The following is a 19,867-nucleotide window of genomic DNA, read 5'->3' as shown; positions in this document are numbered from 1 at the left end:
AGCATCCGACGAAGTGAGCTGTAGCTCACGAAAGCTTATGCTCTAATAAATTTGTTAGTCTCTAAGATGCCACAAGTACTCCTTAGTCTTGTCTGTGTATGTTTTTTTTTTTAATATATAAATGTGTTTAAAATAGTGTGAAAGTAAAGGACTGATTTGCAAATTTCAGGTGAGTTTAGTTGCAAGCAAGTTGACGTTGATTCAAACTAAGGAAAAGCTAATCTTATATTATAACTCAAACTGTTGGGCGTGATTAAATGAAACCTTTGACAGCCTGAATATTAGTAACTGTGTCTGGAAAAAGAAATTTGTTATGCCCAGTCTTTGTCTATTTTAGATCATCTTCTGTATAAAAACCTTTTACTGGAGACTGTTCATAAAGCTTAAACAGAATCCAAACGCTTGCGGGATAGTCCTAATGCTGTACATAGTTAGGTTATAAGGTACTTAGGGATATTTTGTAACTTTCTTATTTTTAATAAAGGTACCTTTTGCACAGTGGAGGGGTCTGTGCAAGAATAATAGCAGTGGGAATGGCCAAGGGTGGGAGCTGCCAGCTTTTTTCTTTTTTTCTCTTTTTTTTCAAGGTACTAAAGAGTGCTAGGCAATTTTAACATCTTATCTCTACTAAAATATCCTGTCTGTTATTTCATCTCCCCTCCCATCTGTCCATTTGTTTTTTCCCTTGCCCAGGTGTTTACATTTAGTTTTTCAGATTAGAAGCTGATTCAGGCAGAGATTTTACTACAACTTAATCAAGGCTTTCTAGGGTGCTATTTTAATACAAATAATTAATAAGAGTATGTTTTATAATCTGGATTGACAAGGATCTTGAGCATGGTGGACTGCTACGAAGACAATTATAGTGTTATCATTATCATAGTGCTCTGTTGCCAGTCCCAGGCATCCAAAAATCATGAATCAACCCCCCCCCCAAATCATGAGTTTCTTTTTAAAATAATAAACTCTGGGCTCTTTTTCTTTGTGGCTTCTGAACCTTTAGGGATTGCTTTATTCTGCAGAAATATACTTCCTGTTTTGAGTGCGAGCACTGAGATTCTCATGCATTCACATGATTCCAGCAGCTGGGACTCTGAACAACAAATATCACAGGACTTGCCATAAAATCATGAAAGTGGGCAAAACATAGTGCTGTATGTTCTGTAAAAGATATACTGTGTCAAATAAAAGGCTTCGTGTTCCAAAGAGAGTGCAGTCTTAAAGGCACGAAAAGGTACAGGGCAATATGATACAATACAGTACGAGATGAAACAATACATGTTCTTCATGGCTGGCAGGTTTCAGTGAACAAGTTGGCTTTTGAATTTAAGTGAGTCGATTATTCCAACCCCTCCTCCTCGGTACAAAAAAGTTCAAGAAAAGCCTGTTTGGATTAAAGAACTGTTTTTAATTTCCCCTTTCCAGTTCAATTCTGGTTTATAAACTTACTGGACTCTTGATAAATAGCCCAGTGGTGCAGTAATATGGATCAATGAGATGGGTCAGGTCACTTCTTTGAATTCTCCACATATTGTCCATTTTTGATTATTTAATCCTCCACAATTCTGCAGAACAGTGGACGTTTTAGTAAGACTATTGGTTTCTCTGCCTAACTATTTTCATAAAGAGCACAGCTGATAACTTCCAGAACCCCATATATTGGGCGATATATTTTGTTTGGAGACAGATCACTCTATTGGATGGCTTAAGGGAGAGGTTAAAGAGTGAAGAATCGTTTTAGGAATAGTTTAAAAATAGTCTATATAACGTATAGTTTATGACTTCAGCTCTTTCTATGTAAATGTTCCCCAAATCATGGTATCTAACCTGAGACATTTCTTGCTCAGTAACATGTTGCTAATCAATACAAAGTATCATTAAAAACTGAAGAAAAGTGAAAAGGCAATGGAACAAAGTTTTTCTGAAGCTCTTAAACAAATCTCCCATAGGAAACTATTAAAATCATGATGGTTATTGGATTCTAAAAGAAATACAATTTTTAATTAGAATAGTAGAATCCAGTGCTCACTAGAGAGGGGAAAGGGTGAATGGAGGTGCACACAAAGTCCTGAGAGGGGGAGATTGGGAGACCATAGTATGGAGAAAGGGTTGCACACAGAGCCTCTGGTATGAAGGAGGGAGTGTATACAAATGCATCCGATGAAGTGAGCTGTAGCTCACGAAAGCTTATGCTCTAATAAATTTGTTAGTCTCTAAGGTGCCACGGGTACTCCTTTTCTTTTTGCGAATACAGACTAACACGGCTGCTACTCTGAAACCTATACAAAGAACAGAAATTACATTTGGGTTATTCAGTACTCCTTATGGGTGTCAGGTGCATTTAAATACCAGCCCATATTACATTGCACTTAGGTGTACTATATTCTTTTTTTGCATTTTACAATTCATTACCTAGATCATGTCAAAAAAAACAAATGGCTTCTACAAAGACTGCGTAGCAATGGGAACATTGTCAACGTGGAACTCCTTCTGAGCATGAAACACAGGAGCGAGTTGGACAGAGCTCAGCTGTACCGTGTACATGTTCCCAATCCTTTCATGCACTCTTTGCCAGGTTTTCAGCCTAGGACTGCATGGCTGAAAGATTAGAGCACTTCTTTCATTGTACCATCAAGATTAGATGCTCAAGGATATTTTTTTTAAGTTTCTAGTTCTATATGAAGTTTGTTTGAAGTTTGCATACAGGAATTTGCATACATTAAATCATTTTCAAGCACTAATTAGAAAAAAGGGTATATCATATTGAGTGTCAAAGCACAACTGTTATCTTGTTTTAAAAAAAGAAAATAATTAAACACTCTTAACAGTTCAAAATTTTATTGTCATTGGCAGATGGTTAATTATCTTGTGATCTTGCTTTTCCTGGGCTTTGGAAAACACCAGTGCAGCTGCAGTTTACACATATTTTGCGGGATGATATTTTTAGATTGAGGTAAATGAGTGCATTACCATAGTAAACCAATCTCCAACCTTCTAGCTATACTGAGCCATATCCACTCATCCTTTGGTTTAGAAGAACCCTGCAGCAATATATATTTTAATATAATATAGAAATGTAAAAAGTGGGGTGCTTCCTGTTTGTACATTGCAAGTGGCATTTTTAGACATTTGTTACGTAATATTTATTTCAAATACATAAATGGCCATATTCTGATACCCTTATGCACATTGACCACTACTGTACTTCACAGTAGTGGTCTCAATAGCACTATTCGTGAAACAAGGTGCTACTAAACTGGAATAGGGATATCAGAAAACGTTGAATTTGAAGTCAGTTTTTGGGCATAGTGACATTTAATTTAAACAAGAAGAGAATAAAGAGTAAATTATTTCACTATACAGAATGAAAGTGCAGTGTCAAAAGCAGAGTTTTAAAGAAAGGTTCTATATATCTAGAGACTCTTCTGCTTTTGCATTAGGGGAGAAAAGAGTGATCAAGTTTTTAATGGTAAAAATCACCAGATTCTGGAAGGTAACATATTTATGTAAACAATCTTATACACAGATAGAGAGGCCTTAGCTAGCAAGCTTGCAAATAAGACACACTAAGTAAATTAGAAAGTTAATAATTTTTTCGTTTCTTTGAGTGCCTACAATAGCAGCAGTTGAACTAATTATAGTGTAGTGGTTAAAACACAGAACTGGAAGTCAGGGTACCTTGATTTTTGGTTTTGACTCACCTTGTGACCTTAGGCTAAGTCAGTTTAATTTTGTGTGTCTCACTCTCCCCATCCTTAAAATGTGTTTTAAACAAGTTATCTTTGTTAAGCACTTTAAGAATTTTGAATGATTCAGGGAAAACTTTGACAAAATTATGCCTTCTCCCCCCACCTCCCATTCCTTTCATGAAGTTTTGATCTCTTTTCAGGAAAGCTAGTCCCAGCCTCTATCTTTATCTATTCACTTGTGCCTCTTTACTTTGCTCCAGTGGGAATCTGGGGTGAAATCCTGGTCCCACAGGCGTTGACGGGAGTTTTTTCATTAACTTCAGTGAGGCCTAGATTTTACCTCTGAAGCTTAGCGTTTCCAGGAGGCTAGTCATTTTGACAAAACTTGGGCTATTGAACAAAATAAAACCATAATGCCACGGGATTTGTCATGGAATTCATTTATGATTTTCATAAATCTAATTTGAACTTCACAATGGTTAATGCATATTTTATTTTATTATGGCTCATAATACAAAATAGGTACATTCAATTTTCTCTTTTATACTTAAGTCTTAACTTTTCTACCTGGTTCCGGTCACAAAGAATTAGATGCTTTCTTCCTCAAAAAGCCATGAATGACTCACCTAGAGCAGCAGTTCCCAAACAGTGGGTCCCGACCCCGTTTTAAGGGGTCACCAGGGCTGGTGTTAGACTTGTTGAGGCCAGGGCTGAATCCAAAGTCCAAGCCCCACCACCCAGGGCTGAAGCTGAAGCCCAAGGGCTTCATCCTTGGGCAGCAGGGGTCAGGTTACAACCCCCCAGCCCAGAGCAAAGCCCTCAAGCTTTGGCCCCTCCCCAGGGTGGCAGGGCCTGGGCTTTGACCCCACCGTAGGGGGTGGTGGGGCTCAGGCTTCAGTCCCTCTTCCCAGGATCATGTAATAGTTTTTGTTGCCAGAAGGGGGTCGCAGTGCAATGAAGTTTGAGAAACCCTGACCTGTAGTCATCCAGCGTACAGCCTGATCTTAGCAAACAAAAATCTCATCTTACATTAAAGACAAATTAGCCAAACAGGCTTTGCTTAATATTTCTAAAAACAAAGCTGTTGGGGTGGTATGTTAAATATTTCAGGTAATTAATCTGACCACTTTAGTCAGCTGCTTTACATTCAGACATATGAACCAGAAAATATACATCAAGAGCAATGTCTTTCTGTCACTTATGTATAGTGCTAAGAGTTGTATCGGCAAATAAGATGTTCACTGACTTAATGTGAATTATGAAACAGCCTCTTTTCTTGTTTTTGTGCTATTGAGTATACAGTTCTTACAGATGTTTTTTTCCCCCAGCCTTTCATTACCCTCAACTCAATGTGTCTCAATTGATGAAATCTTCCTGGGTGAGAACAGGTATGTAGACTATATAAGGGTAGATAGCTGTGAGACCATTTTTGTTAGCTGGGAGCTAGGTAACACATTAATAACTTTTGAGATTGCTTACGGTTTGAGGTAATAACTATATTCAGGTCTGAATAAACTCCAAAGCAAAAGAATGAATAATCTGGAACTGCTGTAAAAGGCACTTGTGTAGAATAAACTATTGCAATTCCTTGTTTATTGGCTCAAAAATTGTTTTATATTTAGAATGCAATTTATTCAAAGTGCAGTAACACTGCTCTGGTATGCAGAGGGTGCAGTATACACTAACTGCCATTTAAGTTGGACATTGCTTTATTTTATTTTTTTAAGCTGTTTTTTTTTTTAAACTTTTAACACTTGATTTATTCATGGCACCTTACACCAAAGCACACACAGCTATGCAACAGAATACAAATAGATGCCATACAATTTAAACGGTTTTAGGGACTGTAATGATGCAGCTCCATCCTATTTTGTTTTTTCCCGCCAAATTAATTTCCTGGAAATTGCTCTCATCCAAGTCAGCTGACCTAATTTGCCCTGAATATAATCATAAAACAGTGAGAGTTAGTGCTTTCTGTAACTATGCCCTTCTGGTGTGGAATCCACTTGCTGCTATTATTTGTAATTCTCAATCTATTTGAATTTAAAAGAAGGTGAAAAAATTATATTGTCAAGTTTCCTGCATTTAATTGTTCTTGATCACTGATAGTTTATATTGCCATTTAATTCTGAGATACTTCATTTGTGATTAGAGCCACTTGAAAGATACCACTTATTTTTTGTAGGAAATTTCTTTTTGGGGGGCGGAGGAGGAGAGAATCTAAAATTTCCTGTGACTTTTTTGTTTTGTTGTTCAATGGAGAAACTTGAACAAAAAGCTTAAAAAAAAAAAGGAGCATTTGAAAATCGTTTAGGCTTAAAAAGAATTCAAAACTGAAACACAAACATTTGTACTGAAAACCAAATTAAAAAATGAAATTTTTAACCAAAAATATAAAAACTTTTCTGAAAACTGAATTTTTGGTCAGACTCTTCTGAGCTTTTGATCCATTTTTTCAATTAAGAAAAAAGAAAAATTTGACCAAAATGAAAATTTTGTATGAAAATTTTCATCCAAAAAATGTTTCAACCAGCTCTGTTTGTGAAGGATATTTTTGATGTATTAATTTCTGTTGCTGAGAATGTCAATCCAGCATCCTGCTATGATAGAAATTTCACAAGCAGGTAAATCCTTTTCCATGCAACTGTGATTGAGATGTACACTAGGGTAGTGCTAGTCACAGAGTCAGCTGCTTTTCTATACATTAATGGCCCGCTAAAGGGCCAGGCTATTACTGTTTCACCAGCCAGGGGAGGAGCTGCTCCAGCTTTGGGACTGATCAAAAACTAAAACTCTTTTATGTGGCTGAGTCAGTTTCCATTAGTCAGTCAAATCATGGGGGTGGAACAAGTGATGGAAGCCATCTTAGAAAGTGGGAGAGTGAAGCAGTGGTCCCTCTAGCCCTGAAGGGAGCAAGAGATGCTCCTGGAATGTGGCCCACACCAATAAAGGAGCTTTTCTGTAAAGAGGCAGAAAGAGAGGGGAGGCTGAGAAAAGAGCGGGAGAAGGGGGCGGCGGGGAGGCTGAGTTAAGGAACCTCGCATCTTTATGTATGTGAGATCGGGGATAGGGGTGTTCAGTAAGAAAAGGCCAAGGAAAAGCAGCCTGAAATGGCAATGCTGTGAGGAAGTCTCTGGGGAACACAGTTATGGCTAGAGGCTGCCCCAGACACAGCTCGGGGCCTGGGGAAGGAAGACTCAGCTAAAGGACTGTAGCAGGTGCGGGCGTGGAATTCCAGCCTGCTGGAGACCAGATTCAAAAGGTTGAGGTCCAAAGTAGTAAGGCAGCTGCCCAGCATGGATAAGCCCTAAAGACTTTAGAACCTGTGGGTTCCTTCCAGGGGAGTGCATGGGCCCATGGAGGTTAGAACTTGTCTGAACCAAAAAAGGACTTCTGTGCCCAGTAACTACTGATGAAATTGCTAAATGTGGTATGCCTTAATGATGATGATTAGTGTAACCCCTTTAACTGAACTGCTGTGGTGGCTCTAATGGTTGGAGTGTCTACAGCACTTGCCTCCTGGGTTGTCCAAGCCACTCATGTTAACCAGTTTCTGTGCACCACTGCTCTCATAGACTTAGGCTCGGGGCTGTTTGAAACAGGTGACAATACACTCTTCTCCTTTCTGTTTCCTACCTGTTCTGCTATTTCTGTCCTATTTTATCTTCCTGTTTATATCCCCTATCCCTGCCTACCCCTGACTTTGTGACTGGTGAACTCAAAGTATGTTAACATTGAAAGCAGGTGAATCGGAATTGGTTATAACTTTGAATTCTTTACTCTCTGCTGCTTGTGTTTTGATATATATCACTATATATATATTTTTTTTCCATATATTTAGCTTTTTTGGAGGCAGGGCTGCCCCATGACTGCATTTGTTCTGGACCAGTCTAGCCCCTGTGAAGTTCCAGGAATCACCTCAGTGTTTTTTTCTTTTAATTCCTCTTCTTCCAAAGTCTTGCATTGCAACTTGCAATCTCCCGCTGAGCTGGGAGGGATTCCTGTGTGAATATTTCAATGCTATGCTTAAATAGTCCAGCAGAGGGCTCTAGAGAATAATTCAAGACCTGCAATTGAAGTTGCATAAAAGACACTGAGAACTAATGCTTCTTACTAATTTGTTTGTTCTTGGGTTGATTTTTTTTTAATGTAGTTCTCTTGGGTGTCGTCAACCAGCGAATTCAGGAGGAAGTGTTTCAGGCTGAGATGGAGCGGAAATTGGCTCAGCTGTTAAATGAGGCTTTGACCGGAGGGCGAATATGGAAACGAGCCACGTTTGCCGGCAACAACATTGTGCAGGTACTAATAGGTCAGAGGCTGGACCTGTGCTTGTGTGTGTATGTATATGTATATGTGTATGTGTAAAGGGGAATAAACTATTCAAACAGTAAATAATACCTAGCACTTGAAGGAAGGAGAGATGAAATGAAAGCCTCTAGTCCAACTGCCATATGTGACTGATGCATAAATCATGTTGTGCAACTAACATTCTTTTTGCTGCTCTGCTGCCTTTTGAACTAATGACTGTGATAACAGCGAAAACAATGGGAGTGTTAAATGGTTATAAAGTAAGTATTGTGATTTTAAAAACAATCCTCAGAAACAGCTCTTAAAAGCAGCCTATTTTAAGAACTGACTGAGTTCCTGATTTAGTTGAGGTGTCTTGCAAAGAGAGGGACAATGCTTTTATGGATCAAAGCCTGCCTCCCCATTTGGGGGGGCCACACAGCTCTTAAAACACTTCTAGGCACTCTGTCGTGTTTTGTAACAGTATATAAATATGAAATAGGATAATGCGTCTGAGTGCTGGCTGGCACTTATGCTGTGCAGCTAAGGGATCTTGTCAAACAGAATAACATATTACACTTTTTAACTGCCTGTTTGGTCTGATATTCTCGGTCATAGAAGTTGCAGTGAAAGAAGAATTAACTGCACCAGCACCACGTTTGGCATCCATAATAGCCCCTTCTATACTGTGATATCTGGGTGTTGGTGGTTCTCAGACTGTACCTTCATTGTGGCTGGTGGTGTTCATGTGGGCGAAAGCCACTTTTTGGCTGCAAAGGTTTGAAAACTTAACCTTTCCTTAGATTTCTGGCTGTCACAGATGGTCCTTTATCAGCCAGATCAACAAACTGAAACCCAGTCTACCTTTCTAATGGGAAAGTTGTTTAAAAATAACTTTGCCAGCTAATCCATCAACAGTTGACCTCAGAGTTGCCATCCAGGCAGTTCAGACCTATCATCTTCCTTCACTATAACCCTGCAGTGTCCCCTCCTCTTTTAATTTCCAGATGTTTGAGAGGTTTGGGGCTCAAAGAAGCATCTGTTCTATGAGTAGTTTGTATTTTATTTTTTTTGCGCCGCTATGATTCACTGTGAATACAGTGCCCTGTTTCAGATTTTTCATTCTCTCCATTGCACATGTTTATCGCTCTGTCTCTTGAAATAAAATAAACCTTATGTCTTACCCACAAAGATGCGATCATATTGAAAATACATACAGTTAGGCTGCATGGGAAAAGTTACTGTTTTATCCTTTAGGTAATAAACTGCCAGTTCTGTGTTGTTTACATGCACAGGTTTTAAGAGAGATCCCTTTCTAGCTATAGCATTGTATTTCACTGGGAGAGAACACAGAGCTTTACTCCCAGAAGTGGCTGTACTTCTGCTGTATTCTCTGGGCCAGGTCTTAGGCCTGGTCTACACTTAAAAATTAGATCAGCCTAGCTACGTTGCTTAGGGCCAGCGGCACTGGAATAATTTGTCCAGTGGGGGTGCTGAGAGCAATTGAATCAAGCTGTAAATCCTATATATCATGGAAACCACTTCAGTCCACAGGGTGCAGCAGCAGCACCCTTAATTCCAGCACCTGTGCTTAGGGGTGTGAAAAATTTTGTGTCCTGAGTGTTGTAAGTTGGGTTGACCTAACCCTGGTGCAGATATAGGTAGGCCAATGGAAGAATTCTTGAATTGACCTAGCTACCACCTCTTGGATAGGTGGATTATCTACATTGATGGAAAAACACCTCCACTGATGTGGGAAGCATCTGCCCTAAGGCCCTACAGCAGAACAGCTGCAGCAGCTGTATTGCAGACATGGCCTTAGTCACCAATAACTGTTCCTTTTTACTGCTTCATTGGTACAAAGGAACTATCAAGCTTCCTTAACTGGGCAGCAGCTGAGGATACCCCCAGTGGTGAGGCAGTACAACCTCATACTGCACCCCATAACCTTTGCTTAGTTCCCAAGGGATACCAGCCTTTTATCACTCCCTTTTACCAAACTATACCATACTTTCCCAGCACAACACAGCACTGCACCAAACCGCCATAGCTAATTGCGTTAGGTGAGGGTAGTTTGGTGAATGGGTGTATGGAGAAAAGATGGTTGAAGGGGGAAGAGTTCAGGTTGTGGTATATGGTAGTTGTGATAATGTTAAGACACATGCCTGTAGATGAAGGAGGAGAGGATATATATTGTCAAGTGGCTTAACTTCTCATATCCTTGCTTTTGTGGGCTAGTGTCAGGTATGCAGTGTATGTAGCAACCCTGTCCTCTTCACACCATTTGTATATTTTATATATAATACTTCCAACAGTCCTTTTGGCGCATAAGTGACACCTGTGATCTAGTACATGTAGTCCCTTGTGCGTGTGTTGGCTGACAATTACCTACTTTATCTCCTGGATCAAGTTATTAACTATCAGAAAGTGACCACACTTTTGTAATTTTTCTTTTTTACACTCCATTGTTTGCCAGTACCCACTTAGAAGACAACAGGGAAGAATCTTATGCACCCACAAACACAACCCTTCATGTGTCTTCACCCAAGTTTGGATTTACAATCCTAGGGTGAGCATGGAGTTATAGTCTCTGCGCTGTGTGACTGAGAAATCTGGAGCACTTTCTTTTAGCCTGCATGTAACTGAGTGTAAACATGAACATAAATGTTTCTCTCCCTACCTGCAGTATTTTTTCTTCTATAGGCAAAAGTAACTAGTACAGCGCACTATTTACATAATGTGACTTGTCACCTAAACAGGACTTGTGTTCTTCCCTCTCCAGCCCTCAGAACCACATATTAGACTGTGAAACTTTGCAGTGTTCTCACCAAAAATGATGAAGTTCTTTTCAGTTGGGCTGCCCTTTGCAGATAGGTAGTTAATGTAGTAATAAGGTAACATTGAGTTTTGGGGGATCAGCAACTGTTTTATTAAGGGGGTAACCATCTTTTCATAAGAATTGTTATTCTCTCAGTGTTCGGAACATAGAACTACTGCACATGCTCCTTGCCCTGCCTCTTGCGGCCACTCGCTAATAGGATCTGCTAGAACAGCAGAGTTTTAGTGTGTACAGTGATGCTATTTGGGGGAGGTGTAGGCTGGATATTAGGAAAAACTTTTTCACTTGGAGAGTGGTGAAACACTGGAATGCATTACCTAGGGAAGTGGTGGAATCTCCTTCCTTAGAAGTTTTTAAGGTCAGGCTTGACAAAGCCCTGGCTGGGATGATTTAGTTGGGGATTGGTCCTGCTTTGAGCAGGGGGTTGGACTAGATGACCTCCTGAGGTCCCTTCCAACCCTGATATTCTATGATTCTATGGGTTTGGCCTGTAATTATTGAAGGTGAGGTAGCAGAAATGTAGGTTTGAGCCAAGATTCCTGACCCCAATAAAGCTACTCTGCACCATTACATGAGGATTCTTTTGGTGTTAGGGACTCCAGGTGGTGCAGAGTTAGTCCTATACCATCATGCCAGCCCTGACATAGTGCGACATATGCCTGAGACTAGGGTGGTTGGCTGGAGTGTTGTGGCATTTCAGTGGTCCATTGGCTGCACAATAGCCCCTTGGAGCCTGTTGCAAATTGTTGTAACATAGAACATCACCTCTCCCACCTCAGCTGAGTTTAGGAGGCATAGAAATCAATTCTCAACCGCAATAAACCTTTTAATTTTACTGCAGCAGATTCTTCAGGTTTCTCTGAATGAGATTGTGAACTGGTTTGGAGAAGTAAGTGTGTGTGTGTGTATGTGTGTGCGCGCGCGCACACATCCAGAGGACACCATGACACAAATAACAAAATTTCCAGTCTATGCATGTTATTTTCAACCTTTCTCTTATACTGCAGGATAGCAGCATGTGGTGCATAATGTAATGCCTTTTCTGATAGTTCTGTTATAATACCAACCCACAATGGAGTGAAATAAGGGCGCAGACTGCCAGTTGTACCAAACTGTGTGTTGTTTTAGTTAAAAGGACATTTGTCCACTGGAGACTAAACTGAGACCACACATTCATTTCACTTGTGACAAACCAGTTTAGAACTGAGGTTTCCTGAAGTGAAAGGTACTTTTTATTAAAACACGACACCACTGAGCGCTATGGAAATTGAAGAGCTTGTGCTGAAAATGAGGCAATTGTTGATAAATGCTATCACAATAATTGTTTTCCTTTCCTATGCTGTGAAAGTAAAACTGGCACCGTTGGGGGGGGCACATTTTTTTCCTTAATAAATACGTTTATTGAAAAACATAACTGGGTAAAATCACTTCTTTAAATCTAAATGCTTTTGAACCTTTCATAAAAATAAGAGGTTTGGACTGACAGTACCCAAATGGCTCATCTTTTCTTTTCCCATTCTCTCATCTGCATTGCTCATATGGTGGCACTCTCTGTTAGATAAACACCTAAAGCCATAGCTACACACAGGATTTACAGCCTTACAGCTGCTTATTATACACAAAACAATCACATCTATGTTTGTGTATTCATTCAAATGTTTCACAGAGAATTTCACCTTTTATAGCTTCTTCTTGCAAATGCAAGGCATACTCTGTAGGTTACATTACATCATGCAGACTTAAAGGCACTTGACATTTTTATGAGTAGTCTGTCATGTCAGCTCTCATGCACTTTTATGAGGAATGAGGCTGTTAAGTATTGTTTTAAAAAAAAAACCACCAGAAGCTCATATTAAAATAATACTTAATTTACGTTAGATTGAAATTATCTATGTTCCTTTTGAATGCTGTAGAGAACAAGAAGGTGAATCCTAGAAAAGAATGGCAATTAAGGTTGTGGCACAACATGACAAAAGCAGTGAAGTTCTCAGTTAAAGGAAAACTACAGAAATTAAACAACTCATATGGCTAATATTTAATTATCTAAGAATCTATATAAGAAAATAATTATTATATAAATGTGGTAGCAACCTTGATATCAAAGGTGGGTTCAGCTTTTCACTGAGAGCAGTGTCTTCTTTTGTATGATCAGTGTACCCTTCCAAAATTGACAGCACATAATCTGTGAGTAAAGATTGAGGTTATCTGGGATTTTTATTATTTTTAAATGGAAACTTTCAGAATTTCCACTGTCTGACCTTTTTGTTGGAATTCTTTTGTTAACTTTTGCTACTCCAGCAGCTGCCCTAGCTGGTGAACCACCTGTTAGTTTGCTGTCTGGGGGCATGTCTAAACTTACTGGGGATCCACGCTGCTGCAATCGATACACCAGAGGTTGATTTAGCCAGTCTAGAGAAGACCCGCTAAATCGACCGCAGATCTCTCTCCTGTCGATTCCGGTATTCCACCGGAATGAGAAGTGTAAGGTAAGTCGACGGGAGAGCATCTCCTGTCGATGCTGCACAGTATAGACACCGCAGTAAGTCAACCTAAGCTACCTTGTCTCCAGCTACATTATTCACAAAGCTGGAGTTGCATAACTTCTGTCAAATTGCCCCCATAGTGTAGACAAGGCCTGGTTTGATGAACCAGTGGCATCAGAGAGCTTGAGGGACCCATCCAGCACATGAGGGTGTTCCTGGCAGTGGTATTTGGGGTGGATTTCTGAAGGGAACTATAGTGTTTCCGTGTACTTCCAGTAGTGTTTCCATAGGCTTCCAGTAATGTCCTCAGATAGAGATCAAGTCCTTGGGCTCCCCTCTGCCTATGACTGTTGGACAAAACCGTTTTGTTGTGGCAAACCAGATTTCCAGCTGGCAAAATAGAGGTGGTTTGCTGGCTGGGATAGCTGCTAGAGAAACAGACCTTGTAGCTGGCGCCTCATACAGATTTATTTACTAGTCCCTCCCAACATGACAATTGCAGAATCAGAGCCTAAATGCCAAATTGGATGAATACTTGATATTAGTCACAAATACTGCGACATGTAGACCCAGCAAGATTGCTTAAGGACACAGCTGCCATCATTTAAGCTACACCAGTGTATTTCCTGGCTTTGCAGGTTTATGCAACATCTTACTCAAACCTAAGGTAGACTTTGTGTGTGTGTTGCTCATTGAACATATGGTTCATGCTGTAATGTCTGCTAAGTAATCCAGACCCTGGCACAGCTTGACTTAATTGCATTGATGTTTAAATCCTATTTTTGATAGAGCAGAATCTCTTTTTGTTCTTTTTTCCTGTGGGATGTACATATTTCAAAAAGAGAAGTAATCCTGCTGTTTACTAAAAATTGGCAACTGATTATAGGATCTTTTGGCTTGCTGACACAGTGCAAATGTTTTCTGAGTTGCTCCACTACTAGATTTTCCTACTGTAATTTATGGACTAGAATTGCTTACCAAAGCAACACTATTCACTGACCTATGGTACTCCTTTGGAAACATTTTTTTTAATTAATTTTTACTGACACTGCAACATAGTTAGCTTTTAGTCTGTAGAGGTTAAAGCACATGTCTAATATTAACAGAAAAGATGTGATTTATGCAAGCAGAAACGGAGTGAATTGCACTGACGAGGGGTTTTTTGGTTTTGTTTTTTTAATGATTGAAATTCTTGCTTTTTTCATATGCTTCCTCTCCCTTCTCCTCCACCCTCAAAGCACAGATATAAAATGCTGGCTCTTGCTTCTTAACACATGGAAGGCATCTCCATTTGATGGGAAAACTGGATTTCTATGCATTTGTGCTGTCTTTAGCACCTTAAAGGACAGACCTTTACAAATTATAAAACAAAAATAATTTGAAATTGTACAGAAGACCTCACTGGGAAAATAGTATGAGACCTACTACATATAAACTTTATACACATATATACACACTGTGGTCTATGCCTTGTACTATGAAATATATCTAAAATAATACTTTAGATGTAAACTGCTATGTAAGTGTAGAGAAATCCAGAGTTTTGCAAAAGTGGGTGTTAATTACCCCACTTTACAGATGTTGACTTGATAAAGTGTGCAGATGACCCAAAAATTGAGTATATTATATTCTCAATGGTATATAATGAAGAGGATGGTCACTGATTTAGAGCAAACTAGATTACTTTCTAAACTGGGCATAAGCACCAATATGTGTTTATGGATAAATTTAAGTGTGTACATCTGGGAACAAAGAATGTAGGCCATACTTAGGGATGGGCATCTCTATCCTGGGAATATTTGGGGTTATGGTGGATAATCTAGCTGAACATGAGCTCCTAGTGCAGTGGTTCTCAACCTGTTTATCATTGTGGGCCACATATGCAGCCCACAAAGTGTTACCTGGGCCACAGGTTGAGAACCACAGTGCCACCTCCCCCCACAAACCCAGCGCCCTCCACCCAGAGCCCCCTCCACAGAGTGGGGCCAGAAGCAGAGAGCTGAGCAGGGACCCTGGCCCTGGACCACACCATGTGGGATCGGGCAGCGGCCCAGCCCCCGGTGGCAGCCTGCAGCCCACCGGGTGGGGCCAGGCAGCTGCTGGCAGCCCAGAGCCCACAGGGCAGTGGGGAGCCCAGAGCCCGGGGCCTTTAGCATTCAGTTCAGCTAGGCCGCAGCTGTGTGCTAATTGGGCTGCATGCGGGCCATGGGTTGAGAACCGCTGTCCTAGTGTGCCACTGTGGCCAAAAGGGCTAATGTGATCCTGGAATGCATAAACGGGGGAATCTTCAGTAGTAGAGTGCTTATTTTATCCTGTACTTGGCACTGGTGTGACTGTTGCTGGAATAGCATGTCCAGTTCTGTTGTTCAGAGTTCAAGGACCATGCTGATAAATTAGAGAGGGTTCAAAGAAGAGCCATAAGAGGATGAGCATTCTCTGGGTTGCAGCGAACCCTAGGCTGCCTGCAGCAGACAGGGCCTGCCTGCCCATCCCCTGCTGACCGTGTCCATACCTGGAGCTCACAGCCAGAGCAGCAAGCTGCCTTGTAAGTCATTATATTAAAATCTGTAAAATTCATTATTTGCAAGCAACAGCTGGTGCAGGGTGGAAATTTGTCCTGTGGGTGACTTCCCAGCTAGGGTGTCCCTTGGCTTGGTGGATGGGATTGCCCCTGCCGCTGACTGTCTGGTAGCAGCCATGGAGGGACATGTTCCGACTGGGCAGCCGCAACAGGCCAGGTGGGGAGGATCCCTCTCCCCCTCCTGTGCAATCTCTGCTACAGGTCTCTAGTGCCCTCCACAGCAGTGGCCCTCTCTGGCCTGGACAGCATTCCAGTGTTGAGCCCCACATGGGGCTCCTACTGCACTGAGCTGGGCTTGGAGCAACCTGCTGGGTCCCAGCTGTACCCCCTCCATAGTCACTACCGCCAGCCGGAGGTCAGTGCCCACTCACCCATGCACAGAGACAGCAGCTGGGCAGCCTGCTCTGCCTCCACCTCAGATGAGCTCCAGGGGAGAGGCGCCCAGGGCACAGAGCTGCTGTGTGCCACACGCCAGGCACGCTACCCCCTGCACTGCAGCGCAGTGGCCCAGAGGAGGATATACTGCTGACCCTGTGCTGTTTCGTGGGCCCAGCTCAGGCAAGGCTTAAAGTAGGCAGAGTCGCAAGAGGTCACAGTCCTGGCAAAAAAGAATTAAAAGTGGAGTCGGGTTACAAAGGGGTGCACTTTTAAGTGCTGCCCTGCCAACTTCATGAACATTTATTTCAGCTGGAATTATCAAAGAGCCACCCCCTGCATACATTCTTTTTCCAGGTTAATCCCCCCCTCACCCCTGCCCCAGTATTATATATCATGGGCAATGGCATTTTATATTCTGTGGTTGGAGCCCACGTAACACATAGAGAGCTGCATATGCGGTCCACAATGGTAAATAGGTTGAGAACCATTGAGATCTAGATTGCTCCTCAGTTGGCAGAAGGGTTGAAAGAGAGTGGGAGGGTGAGATCCTCCCATCTTTTTCCAATCTTTGTACTGAAAAGAAATTTGTCTTGTTTGTGTGTTAGAATGTGAAATCTAAAGTGTATATTCATGATATAATTGCATGAGAGTCCAATAACACTGTTACAATAAAGGATCTGTCAATGATTTCATCATAAACTTGATGTTCTGAGATGGAATGTTACAGCTGATACAACTGGTGTGAACTGGAATATTGCACTGCACTCCCTAATAACAATTTGAGTGTTGGAAACTGGGGAGGGGAAAGTAGTTGGCTTTGCTTTCATAAGCCCTGATCCTGCAAACACTGATGCATGTGCTTAACTTTAAACATGTGCACAAATGGTTGGAGGAATGAGACTCGAAATCATCAGTTGAATGAATTCCTTATTAAAAGACAATTCTGTGAGAGAATAATACCATTGCCCTACTGTTACGATTCTTTCCATATCGTATTACCTTGGTTCAGCCTTCCATAGAATCATTCCCAGCATTTTTCACCTACTTTTAAACTGAATGCACCATATAAATGACCAATCTAAAGATGGTTAAAATGTATTAGATTTAATTTTACAAGAACAGAGTATTGAGGTTCTCATCTACAATTTAAATGTTCATTCATGAGAAGGTGTCTACAGAGCTGCCTCAGAGAACACATATTTTTGATTAATGGCATTAAAGTTGCACTGAAGGAGTGGCTTCTTAGTGTGTCTTGTAAATTCTTGGCTTCTTGTAGAAAGTTTGGTGCTCTAGTTGTGGACAAGCAAAATGATTCATTTGAAGCAAATAGAAAGCCTACCTATGCATATGGGTAACGTCAACACAATTTGGGTCTAAATCAGGTAAATGAAGTAAAAAACAATAAAGTGAAGCCAAAATAGATGCTTTGGGAAAGGCAAGTGAAATCAAACCATAAGTGAAATCAAACCCACGAATCCTTAGAGTATTACAAATTCCTGACATCACATTCCAACTGCATTGTAAAATTTAGCTGGGAATTAACTTCTTTATTTGGCACAAATCTGAATCACTAGAAGTCACTCCTACTCCCATCTCACACCCAGAAATCTGTGTTACAGCGATACCAAAGTTGTTCAAGCCAAGAACTTCAGCTTTGTGCTTGAACTGTTGTGTTGTGCAAAGGATTAGTTCATCTTAAATAATTGCCTCTTCAGTCACCAGGCAGTCATTTCTATAGATTTCTCCCTTTCCTGCAGCACTTGAATGTTGTCTTGTGTAATTAAGGGCACTGATTTAACACTGCATTGATGTAATCATCCACGGGAATAGATGGAGTTTTCTCTTAATAATTAATTGTGATTATTATTCCATTATTATTACTTATGAGGTGATGTCTTGAGTTTTACTTCGGAAGCAAATTATTATGGATTAATGATAAACACCTAACGATCAGTTTTTGATGTCCTTGCTTCCCCACTATTAACTAGAGTGCTGCTAAAATCAGGGATATTTGCATGCTTAGAAGTACTGTAGAATTAGGTCTTATATTGTCTCTTTAGTACTCTCACAATCTTGGAGTTGTTTACACAACACGACTTTCTGCTGGGTTTCTCTGGATACTGTCAATTTCCAGTGAGCATTTAGTGGGGTACCATGTGTTCTGGTGTGCCTGGTCTGATGGATATTAAGATTTCACCTTAGTGGTAACATTTTTTCTCACCGTGATCTAATTTGAGGCCTTTTGCTCTTGCGTCATCAGGAGTTAGTGACAGTGGCAATTCAAAGAGAAGAACTGATTCTCTCTAGGTAAAGCTGTTCTCATCACCTTTCTTTTTGGGTGCAAACCCATAAGCATAGTAGTGTGTGAGGAAAGGGTTAAAAGATGAAATATGGGAGAACCTTGGAGGAAAAAAAAATTTTATTTGACGTTTTAAAACATTCCTGTATCTCTTCAGATTGTCAACGTGTCACGGCTAGTGGGTGCTGATAACCCTGTAGAACTCATCTATTTTGTGGAAGATCAAACTGGAGAGAGGCTCAGCGCTGTAAAGTCTTCAGATCTGATTAACAGAGTTGACATCCAGAGAGCCGCTATCATTCTTGGATACCGCATTCAAGGCACAGTTGCACAACGTAAGTCCCACCAACTCTGCATCACTGTACCACTGAAAAGAAAGGAGAAACATGACCCTAGTTATGGGAAATCTGGAGACTTCCCCAAAGCAAACTGTAATACGTATTATATCATGTCTGTAATGGATTAGAACTGTCTGTGCAATGCCAGGTCTGTGTCCGCCAGCCAGAAACGGGACTTTTGAGGCCCTTTTTGCTGCTCCAGCCCCTTTAAGCACCATGAAGGAGCTGGAGCAGGGGTGAGGATCTCACCCGTGAATTTACAAAAAATGTAGGGTAATGGGAAAAAGTATACTTGCGGGATGGAATATTCCATCTATGTGAAATATGCAAGCCTACATAATTTAAATATTACTCTTTTTACAACTCCCTCCCCCCCCAAAAAAGCAAGCCACTTTTTGTTTGTGAGTGAAAGATGCAGTTACTGTGGGAAGGGGTTGTTTGGATCATATCAGCTGGGAGGCATAACTTGTGGCTTCTTTTCCTTGATTGAATGTCATAGATCTCATTTTTATTTACTGATCTATTAGTGATATGTCTGTAGTTTTATCTTGTCATTACCTGTTAATAAGATTTCATTAACTAGATGTGCATGAGCATTAGTATAGGAGATCCCTAGCATGCCAACTCAATGAGAGTTGTGTGGCGGGAATGTGAAATGGAAAATATTTACAGCCAAATGAAGCTAAGGTACCATATAAGAATTACTCTAAACTGTACACCCTGGTGAGGGGCAAAGGCTTAAAATCTATAACATTTGTAATATAAACAATATAATATCTCTGAATAGATTTAAATCCATAATTAACTTCATTTGTTTTCAGTGTAGGCAACACATAGAAACATAGGACACAGGACTGGAAGAGGTCTCCTGGATCATTCAGTCCAGTCACTTCCTATCTCAGGCAACCACGTCTCATAATCCAATTAATAAATTTAGCAAACTCCATTTAAAACTAGTTAGGTTGTTTGCCCT

At 40.7% G+C, this 19,867-nt stretch overlaps 1 protein-coding gene across 7 annotated transcripts in view; it reads left to right on the top strand.

The window, feature by feature from the left end:
- KIAA1549 (KIAA1549 ortholog) overlaps positions 1–19,867 on the top strand; it is a 209,543-nt gene that overhangs the window by 131,757 nt on the left and 57,919 nt on the right. For all 7 annotated transcript variants that reach the window (XM_038383049.2, XM_043518969.1, XM_038383011.2 and 4 more), the window contains exons 7-9: positions 5,018–5,077; positions 7,843–7,988; positions 18,714–18,891. In XM_038383049.2, the coding sequence (XP_038238977.1) occupies positions 5,018–5,077; positions 7,843–7,988; positions 18,714–18,891 (384 nt within the window). The remainder of the gene's footprint in view (positions 1–5,017; positions 5,078–7,842; positions 7,989–18,713; positions 18,892–19,867) is intronic.

Source organism: Dermochelys coriacea, chromosome 1, assembly GCF_009764565.3.
Source record: "Dermochelys coriacea isolate rDerCor1 chromosome 1, rDerCor1.pri.v4, whole genome shotgun sequence".
NCBI classification, from domain to species: domain Eukaryota; kingdom Metazoa; phylum Chordata; order Testudines; family Dermochelyidae; genus Dermochelys; species Dermochelys coriacea.
The sequence above is the reverse complement of the archived record's forward strand: the minus strand, read 5'-3'. Positions and strand labels throughout refer to the sequence as shown.